Raw genomic sequence first — 10,640 nt, forward strand, 5'->3', positions numbered from 1 at the left:
GAGACCATCCGCCACCTCATCAGGAGCATGCCCAGGCATTGTAGGGAGGTCATACAGGCACGTGGAGGCCACACACACTACTGAGCCTCATTTTGACTTGTTTTAAGGACATTACATCAAAGTTGGATCAGCCTGTAGTGTGGTTTTCCACTTTAGTTTTGAGTGTGACTCCAAATCCAGACCTCCATGGGTTGATAAATTTGATTTCCATTGATAATTTTTGTGTGATTTTGTTGTCAGCACATTCAACTATGCAAAGAAAAAAGTATTTAATAAGAATATTTCATTCATTCAGATCTAGGATGTGTTATTTTAGTGTTCCCTTTATTTTTACCCAAACATTTCTGCAGCATTGAAAGTCCCCATGAACACAGTGGCCTCCATCATTCTTAAATGGAAGAAGTTTGGAACCACCAAGACTCTTATTAGAACTGGTCTCCCGGACAAAATGAGCAATCGGGGGGAGAAGGGCCTTGGTCAAGGAGGTGAGCTTCAGTTTTCCTCTGTGGAGATGAGGGAACCTTCCAGAACGACAACCATCTCTGCAGCACTCCACCAATCAGGCCTTTATGATAGAGTGGCCAGACGGATGCCACTCCTCAGTAAAAGACACATGACATCCCACTTGGAGTTTGCCAAAAGGCACTTAAAAGGACTCTCAGATCATGAGAAAAAAAGATTCTCTGGTCTGATGAAACCAGGATTGAACTCTTTGGCCTGAATGCCAAGCATCACGTCTGGAGGAAACCTGGCACTATCCCTACGGTGAAGCATGGTGGTGGCAGCATCATTCTGTGGGTAGGTTTTTCAGCTGCAGGGACTGGGAGACTAGTCAAGATCGAGGGAAAGATGAACGAAGCAACGTACAGAGAGATCATTGATGAAAATCAGCTCCAGAGCGCTCAGGACCTCAGACTGGGGGCAAAGGTTCATCTTCCAACAGGACAACGACCCTAAGCACACAGCCAAGACAAGGCAGGAGTGGCTTCAGGACAAGTCTCAATGTCCTTGTGGCCCAGCCAGAGCCTGGACTTGAACCCGATCAAACATTTCTGGAGAGACCTGAAAATAGCTGTGCAGCAACGCTCCAAATCCAACCTGACAGAGCTTGAGAGGATTTACAGAGAATGGGAGAAACTCCCCAAATTCAGGTGTGCCAAGCTTATAGCGTCATAGCCAAGAACCCTCAAGGATGTAATCGCTGCCAAAGGTGCTTCAACAAAGTACTGAGTAAAGGGTCTGAATACTTATGTAAAAGGGATATTTCAGTTGTTTATTTTTCCAAATTTGCTAACATTTCTAAACACCTGCTTTTGCTTTGTCATTATGGGGTATTGTGTGTTGATTGATGAGGGGAAAACACATTTAATCCTTTTTAGAATAAGGCTGTAACGTAACAAAATGTATGCCCTTCTAGAGCGGTCAGATTACTGGTGTTGGAAAGGGTCAAGAATCAAGAAAGAGCCCCAGAATCACAACTAAGACCAGAAACCACCCCCAAAAATACATACATTTACAGCCAAGGCCTATGAAACACCAAGGACAGAGACTGCCTTTGAGATTTAATTTCCTCCCATGTGAATTTCTCCCATACCCATAAAGTCAGCCGCAAGTGGCCAAGTGGTTCTCTCTCCACTTAACCAACTCACTATTGTTTTCCTTTTCTCTGGTATATCTGCCAGTCACTTGCCTCATACATTACGACCCACCACCAAACCCACAGAACTTGTTTGTTTTAAAGTTTTAAGAGAAGAATATAAAAGCTGCCCAGCCGGAGCTGGACTTTGCCAGTTCCCCTTGTGTTGGCTCTGTCTGTTCTGGAGAGGATGTTTTCATATTTAATGAAGATCTTCATCCAAGCCTCCCTGTCTAACCCCTGTGTTTCGTCATCCTCTCTCCTGGCACCCAGAGCTAACCACAAACAGACGAAATGGGCCACAATATTACACTCCTAAAACAATCGGTGCAGAGAAATATAAGGAAAGCCATTGGATTGCTTTGGACCCAGATCTGTTGAGACCTCCCAAAGCCAGTGCCGTTGTCTGGTTCTCCGTTTAACGTCTTGGTGGTCACATTAGTCTACCCATAACTCCTGAGGCTCTCCGCCGGCAGGCAGACTGGCTGAGGCATATTGGAGTTGTTTGGCTAGCTTGCTACTCTCTACAGCACGACAGTTAAGAATGCAACGCATGTTTCTCCTCTAGTCACACATTCAGCTCTGCACATCACAAATCACCTCGGGTTTGATGAAAGTGAATCCACAAGTGGTTGCTTTGTGGATAAATCTGATCTCTTTTGCAAATGTGGCCATTTAGTGGACTGGAAACGTCTGCATGGTCAGATTACTATTGGCCATTCGAGGGAGTGAACACATATTGAGATCTTCGAGATGGAAATAAGATCACATGGTGATGCAATGCACCACCACCAACGCAGATTTGTCATCATTGTATATAATTCCAAGTCGCAGGGTTCTGAAACCTATAGTAGAATCTGCTGATACCATGGTCTCCATAAAAGTCATAAAAGTTCTAGAGGGAGCATTAAGTTAGAACTCTGAGACTCTTATGTGACAATTCTTTGCTATTCTGTTTCATTGAAAGAAAAAAGCACAAGTAATCCAACCAGGGTGGGAAATGCTTTTCAGAATGTGACCCTAACACCCTTTAAAAATACAGACCTAGGGCCCTTGAAATAAATCAAATATAACCTCCATACACTACTGTACAGTGAACAAGTGTGTGCTTTTAACCACCAGCAGCAACAACACCCACTAAGTCTGCTGAATCCCCTCTCCCCGCCTTGTCTCCTGCAGGCTTTGGAGGGTGGCTGTTCCTACTGACGTCCCTATAGACTTACCTTCTCCCCTGCGTTTCCTTTTAACCCCTGGTCAGTCACAGCCGACACAGTCGCATGCAAAGTGTGAAGGAGGAGAGAGACAGAGAGAGAGAGAGGAACCGGGGTTAGACAGGCACAGAGAGACACAGGGCATGCATCAGCCTCAGAAGTGGTCACAGGGAGAGGAAGGGAAGGGAATGGGGGGTGGGGAGAGGAGGCTGGGCTTGGCTGAAGTCTAGGGCCACAGGGAGCTGTCTGGTGTCGAGACGTACATTCTCACAGAAGTAGTAGTGAGTGAAGGAAGGGGAGAGGCAGTGAGCCTGGGAGCGAGGGATAGGCCAGAAAAAAGGACTTCCTTTGAGGAGGCGCTTGAGAACCACAAAGTAGTTGAACTCCTCTACACTGTGTGAAATATTGCGTACTCTGCATGGGCCTCACAGTTGGAGCGACACTGTAGAACGCCCCAGGTTGGGGAAGGAGGGAGTGTTTTTAAAGCCAGAATTCCAAGCCCACAAACCGGAGTCGGATTTGTGAAAATTCACTTCCAGTACGATGACTGAGCAAAACAGAGAGAACCGAGGTGCTGGTATCTATCTAAATGTTGCGGTGGTAAAATTGCCTTGAAATATGGCCATATCCAAAATACACACATCTAAATAAATGATATAAAATCAGCGCGACCTGTTTTCCTCATCTTTAAAATAAAGAATGTGTGCATGTAATGTCTCCAGGCAATTCCAAATCGGGTAAACAAGTAGCATTTGATTTGAACATTTCCCTAAAGGCATTCAGAAAACTACAAAATACACATGGAATCACAAAAACATGTGAATATATTCAGTATCAAGACAGAAAAGAAACAGATTTGAAATATGGGGAATTTGTGTTTCTAAAATATATATATATATATTTTTAAATGTCTGATAAAAAATTGGCCTAAAACAAAATCATTGTGCTCTAATAAATTAATGAATAAATTGAAAGCTACAAGTGTGAAAGAGGGTGGGAGGGGAGGGGTGAGTAATGGAATAGTGGATGATGTTTTACAAAAAAACGAAGCATTTTCCGATCTGTGCCTTTTTGATATTTCTAAGACTTTTCAGTGATTTGGCATGTTTGTATGTAACTACTGTAACAAAATCAGCTCCATTAACACGATACAATGTTTGTTAAATGGCTTTATAAGCAGTCATAGGCGTTTATGACACAACACTTTAAAAGCAGGTCACTTCCACACACACTACAAGAGCAAATATTAGGTTATATGAGCAACTTATAAATGCCATTACTGTATATAAGAGCCTTGTTTGTGAAGTTGAATTGTCAGCATCATGCAAACATGCCAAGTTACAGTACAACTACTGTACATACAGTGCATTTGGAAAGTATTTGGAAAGTATTCTGACCCCTTCCCCTTTTACATATTTTGTTACCTTTAAGCCTTATCCTAAAATGGATTAAACACAAAAAAATCCTCCTCAATATACACACAATACACCATAATGACAAAGCAAAAACATGTTTCAGACATTTTTGGCATATATATATATATATATATATATATATATATATATATATATATATATATATATAAAACAGAAATACCTTATTTCAGTCCACCTGGCCGTGCTGCTGCTCCAGTTTCAACTGTTCTGCCTTATTATTATTCGACCATGCTGGTCATTTATGAACATTTGAACATCTTGGCCATGTTCTGTTATAATCTCTACCCGGCACAGCCAGAAGAGGACTGGCCACCCCACATAGCCTGGTTCCTCTCTAGGTTTCTTCCTAGGTTTTGGCCTTTCTAGGGAGTTTTTCCTAACCATCGTGCTTCTACACCTGCATTGCTTGCTGTTTGGGGTTTTAGGCTGGGTTTCTGTACAGCACTTTGAGATATCAGCTGATGTACGAAGGGCTATATAAATACATTTGATTTGATTTGATTTGATTTATTTACATATGTATTCAAACCCTTTGCTATGAGACCCGAAATTGAGCTTGAGCTCAAACCCTTTGCTATGAGACCCAAATTGTGCTCAGAGACAGGATTGTCTCAGCATTTAAGGTCCCCAAGAACACAGTGGCCTCCATCATTCTTAAATGGAATAAGTTTGAAACCGCCAACACTCTTCCTAGAGCTGGCCACCTGGCCAAACTGAGCAATCTGGGGAGAAGGGCCTTGGTCAGGGATGTGAACAACAACTTAATGGTCACTCTGACAGAGCTCCAAAGTTCCTCTGAGGAGATGGGAGGACAACCATTTCTACAGCACTACACCAATCAGGCCTTTATGGTAGAGTGGTCAGACGGATGCCACTCCTCAGTAAAAGAGTTTGCCAAAAGGCACTTAAAGGACTCTCAGATCATGAGAAAAAAAAGATTCTCTGGTCTGATGAAACCAAGATTGAACTCTTTGGCCTGAATGCCAAGCGTCACGTCTGGAGGAAACCTGGCACTATCCCTATGGTGAAGCATGGTGGTGGCAGCATTATGCTGTGGGGATGTTTTTCAGCTGCAGGGACTGGGAGACTAGTCAGGATCGAGGCAATGATGAATGGAGCAAAGTACAGAGAGATCCTTGAATCAAAACCTGTTCCAGAGTGCTCAGGACCTCAGACTGGGGCAAAAGCCAAGACAGCGCAGGAGTGGCATCGGGACAAGTCTCTGAATGTCCCCGAGTGGCCCAGCCAGAGCACGGACTTGAACCCGATCAAACATCTCTGGAGAGACCTGAAAATAGCTTTGCAGCGACGCTCCAAATCCAACCTAACCTGAGAGGATCTGCAGAGAAGAATGGGAGAAACTCCCCAAATACAGGTGCCAAGCTTGTAGTGTCATACCCAAGAACACTCAAGGCTGTAATCGCTGCCAAAGGTGCTTGAACAAATTACTGAGTAAAGGGTCTGAATACTTATGTCAATGTGATATTTCAGTTTTGCAAAAAATTCAAAAAAACTGTTTTTGCTTTGTCATTATGGGGTATTGTGTGTAGGTTGATGAGGGTAAAAAAATACATTTAATCAATTTTAGAATAAGGCTGTAACGTAACAACGTATGGAAAAGTCAAGGGGTCTGAATACTTTCTGAATGCATTGCATCTTTAGCTTGTCAAACTATACCAAACCCATTCCTCATATATCAGTTTTTATCATTTATGAAGGGGCACCAAGGGTTGCATTCCGCAATGGGCCGTACTAAACTTCACAAAAAGTCTGTATGCATATATTAAACAATATATTAATTAACAAAGAATGTCAGAAAAAAAAATCTGAAAAATCTTTATCTGGTCATAACCTAAACATTGGTGCCATTTCTCTTCCATCTTTTCTTTAAAATGTTGAAGACATGCTACTCAAGTGATTACTCAAGTGTCCTCTATTTGGTCAAAGTCCCTTTGTTTCTACACACTACTCGGGGGCACATTCTCATGTCACTCACCAATCTTCCAGGAATTCCCATTGTTCCTTTGTCACCCTAATAAGCAACGCAAAGTCAAGAAGAAAGGGGTAAACAATTATGAGATGCTCCAGCACTACTACAATCACAGCCAACAGCTTAACTTATGGTGAGCTTTCATTCTGTCATGCCATCAAAATGTAATATTATGCTGTTTCAGCAAACACAGATTACAGTATGTATGTGTCTAAATTGATGGCAGACGGTCGGGCTCTGTACGTCAAGTCTGATAAAGTCAAGCCACTGTGTAGCTTTGGAGCTATGGAACTATTCCTAAACATTATGGTAGGATGAGCAATTTTGATGCAGCCATGCCCAGAACTGTAGGTTCCCTCAAGGCCCATGGATAGCTACAGTATGCCGGGCCTTGAAAGAAGTCAGTGCAGCAGAGAACTAATGGTGGTCAGAGAACAAGCCTCATCAGGGATTATTTGAAACAAATCAAAAAGGTAAACATTATGTCATAACTACCTAATATACTGTATTAGTTTCACTTAATACTTACACATCAGATACTTGTCAGAGATTAGATTTGCCAGGTGGCCACAACTAACAGTGACATTCCCTATGTGACAGCTATAGAACTCTCTAGTTCCTCATGTATAACTAAATAAATTGCTGGAACATATTGCCCCGTTTTCTTATTTCGCCCATAGAGGGTTACAAGACATCTGGGTGGAATCATAAATACTGTATCATGTCCAATTTGGGACACATAGGGTTTAACAGCAAATTGCTTTGTTTGCAACACTGTAAACATCACCAGTGGACGTGACAGTCCTCAATGACCTTCCTCCCAATAACCTTTGTTCACACTCTTCTAAATGACCGTAAACTCTGGACGCGCTGAAATGATTTATTATGCAAAAGGTGTTCATTCCTAAAGCCTCTTAGTAGGAGCAACTCGCCCTCTCACTCCCATGACAGGCATCCTGGAGTAGGCTGGCGATGACAGATTGTTGACGACTCACTCCGATGACGTGTTACGGAAACAAGTTCCAGGTTGGGGCCAGCCCCATAAGTCATCACAAGGCACAGCAACGCAACATGTGCTGGATACCTGAATCTGTGAGGGGTGTTGAGTGGAGAGGCCTGGGTTGAACTTCCACTCTCGCTACACCCCCCCCCCCTCCCCCCGAATATAGTATGGACCTAATTAATAACCTAACATGGGTGTTCATCAATATCAAGCTGACTATCTTTCAGTGTATTTGAATATCAAGCTGACTGTCTTCCACTCCTTAAAAAGGTGATGGCTATTTTGAGGAAATAAAGAGAGTTGCCTAATTACACAAAAACGAACAGCTACAGCTCACTGTGATTAACAAGAATGATCTCCATACGAGAGCATTGATATCAGGTCTCTGGAGATATGCTGGTTTGAGGCAGTGCTCCATATGCCCTGTCCAAGGTCCTGATTCAAGACACGGCCGTGCAATATCATAACTGCTCAAAATTCCCCCAGATTCAGTATAATGCCTTTATAAGGAGCAGAACGAGCAAAAGTGAGACAAACCATTTCCTATGGTCACTTAACGGTGCTTTCTCTCAAACTGTTGATTTCCGAGCATCAGATGAACAGCCGGCTCGCTAACCTCTATCGCGCACAGGGCCAAGTCTGTTATTGTGCTAGGCAGCATTCCGAGAAATCTCAGACAGAAATCTGAACGCTCCCCACTCTATTACTTAATGTGTGTTCCTTCTATTGTTGAAGTCTTTTTCCCTAAAAAAAAAGATAAGAGTTGAAGCGACCACTTTCTCTCCACACACCACCCCTTGTTCCCCATCTCTCTCTCCCTCTGCAGCACCTGTCACTCCCAGTTTGGGAGATAGAGTTGCTGGGGCTGCGGCAGTCTCAAATTCAGTGGTCTCAGACCACACTGCTGACCCCCCCTCCGAACACACACATACACACACACCTCCCCCTACACCCACCCACACAGTACAGTCAGGATTCAGGACAGGAGGATTTACACAGGGCCTCAGTGGTGCAGTGTGGAGGCCTCTTAGGTGTATTAAAGGAAAAGTCCACCCAAAAACTATCTTTTGGTATTTGTTTCATTAGTCCATTGTTGACATAGTCCCAAAATGCATCATACGGGGATGATTTCTGTATTTTGAAAGTCATATATCTTGAAAACTTGATTGCTGACAAGCAAAACATTTTGGGACTATATCAACAATGGACTAATGAAACAAATACCAAAAGATAGTTTTTGGGTGGACTTTTCCTTTAGCAGGAGTAATGAGACTCAGCTGGACTATAGCCTAGGGACCAGCACACTCCCACTCTCCAGACTGACCGCAGTCATAACGGCTTCCCTCACCACCGCTAGCACGGCTTCTGCTTCAACACGCACACAACTCAGACCCCTGCATTACTTTAGATGAGGCGTGACTGAAGGAGGATGTATAGGGTTTCAAAGTGTTATGAGAGTAAACACGCATCTTAATGTGATAATTATGTGACGATATTGTGAAATATGCTAATAGATCAGGCTCGAAGTAGGAAAAAAAAGTGTAGTGTCATTGTGACAGGACTGTACGGAGCTCACGTCCTTTGATTAATCACAAAAGGAAAAAGCGCTTAGAGTTCATACATCACACAAGGTGGTTTTGCGCTTTTGTTCAAAGCTCAAATCTGACATACAACACTCTATGGAAAAAGGGGAGAAATGACTGATTCGAATGCAGACAAGTTCCCTCTCCAAAACCACATCCTTCCCAAGAAGAGGAGAGAGCACTTCTGATATAATTACCAGTTCTTTGACAGCATCATCAATCAAAAAACCTGGAAGGGATCACATCTGAACTTTGACAAAACCTGTCAGCTAATCTCCCTTGAAAAGCTTGCCTTGTGAGCCGTCTATTCAACTTCAGACTGTTTTATGGGCCTGTTTCACCAGTGAGCCCGAAAGGACTGAGGAAGGTTCAGAGGTTTGAGCTGGGAGCTGGGTCAAAGGTCAGATCTAAGATGGCCTCCTGTTGCCATTCTATGATGGAGACCATGTGGATTTGGCTGGTTGGGAGTTAGTCATGTTAGAGCTGGGTAACCAGGAAACTGACTGGGACACAGTAAGCAAAGAGCTAGGCAAAAGAGGGTCTGAGGTGATACCAAAACTACAGTACTTATGTCTGGGATGCTCTGTGGAAGTCTCTCGTTCTTATACAATTGGGTTTCTAATGGGCTGTTCATTAAAAAGGGGCATAACCTTTTCAATGCAAATTATATGTCCAATCTAAATGTAGTAAAAGTAAAGACAACTGCAAATCTTATTGAATGCATTGTATGTCTACAAAGGTATTCAAACTCACACAAAGGAGTGTATAATGCACTCAGTCCCTCTGTTGAGCAGATATCTCCGAGGTATCTTAGCTGAGAAGTTGTCAATCCCAGTACAGATTCATTCATTTGAAGTCATCAAACTCCTGGGTTGATTGTCCTCTATGTGTGTGTTTCCAATGAACATTCATTGAATTAGGATATTACCCTGGGACAAAAACAACTTCTCAGAAGAGCGATCAGAGAGATCTCAAAACACACAGACAGAACGAAAGACAGACAGTTAAAAGACAGTTACCGGAAAGCCTGATCGTCCGGGTGGACCCTGAAAAGGGGTGAGAGAAATGGATACAAAATAGAAAGTGAACTTGACATTATTACAGAAAAAGTTCACATCACACTGATCCAGGCCAGAATAAAATGGTCAAAAAAGACAATTGTTTTTGGATAGTTTTCTACAGTATTATGTCATTATTTAACTTTCTCATTGCAGAGTATTTGATCTAATTTAAAAAATGCATTTAAAAAATGTGTTTCTCAGTGCTCATTGTATTTTGGCAGGGTCAGTTATAACAAGCAGCCATAAAAGAAAACAACAACATTCCACAACAAAAGAAGAAACAAATCAAACAATACATCATTTCATTTCATTTGATAGACCTAATTGACTTGAACCTGTTTAACTCTGAGCAGTTGTTTTGTTCAAAGCTACGTCCTTTTCGAACAGTAATTGGGGACATATTTTTATGTCAAACCTAGATTTTTAAATCTCTTATGCCCAAACATTCAACAATTGAGACTGCTATATCTCAGGCCCTGTATGAGTCACATTGTGTCGGACACCGTCATCAGAATCCCACATTTCTTTCCAACAGTACTAAGCATGTGTTTGTAGGACTTTATGAACCGAATTGAACTTTATGAGGGTAGTATACAATATTATGCATCATTTACAAAATGCCACCAGAGGGCGTCAGAGTTGAACAGGTTAAAGAGCTGATAACATGCTTATTAAAGTTGAGGATGAATCATAAACCATAGCAGTTGAAGTTTAAGGTAT

At 42.4% G+C, this 10,640-nt stretch overlaps 1 protein-coding gene across 3 annotated transcripts in view; it reads right to left on the reverse strand.

The window, feature by feature from the left end:
- LOC135510959 (collagen alpha-1(XIII) chain-like) overlaps positions 1 to 9,899 on the reverse strand; it is a 55,062-nt gene extending 45,163 nt beyond the window's left edge. For all 3 annotated transcript variants that reach the window (XM_064932319.1, XM_064932318.1, XM_064932317.1), the window contains exons 1-3: positions 9,879 to 9,899; positions 6,280 to 6,315; positions 2,860 to 2,886 (exon numbers count right to left, since the gene is read on the reverse strand). In XM_064932319.1, coding sequence (XP_064788391.1) covers positions 2,860 to 2,886; positions 6,280 to 6,300 — 48 coding nt within the window. In that variant the 5' untranslated portion in view covers positions 6,301 to 6,315; positions 9,879 to 9,899. The remainder of the gene's footprint in view (positions 1 to 2,859; positions 2,887 to 6,279; positions 6,316 to 9,878) is intronic.
- Between the last annotated feature and the right edge of the window lie 741 nt (positions 9,900 to 10,640).

Source organism: Oncorhynchus masou, chromosome 23 (genome assembly GCF_036934945.1).
Source record: "Oncorhynchus masou masou isolate Uvic2021 chromosome 23, UVic_Omas_1.1, whole genome shotgun sequence".
NCBI lineage: Eukaryota > Metazoa > Chordata > Actinopteri > Salmoniformes > Salmonidae > Oncorhynchus > Oncorhynchus masou.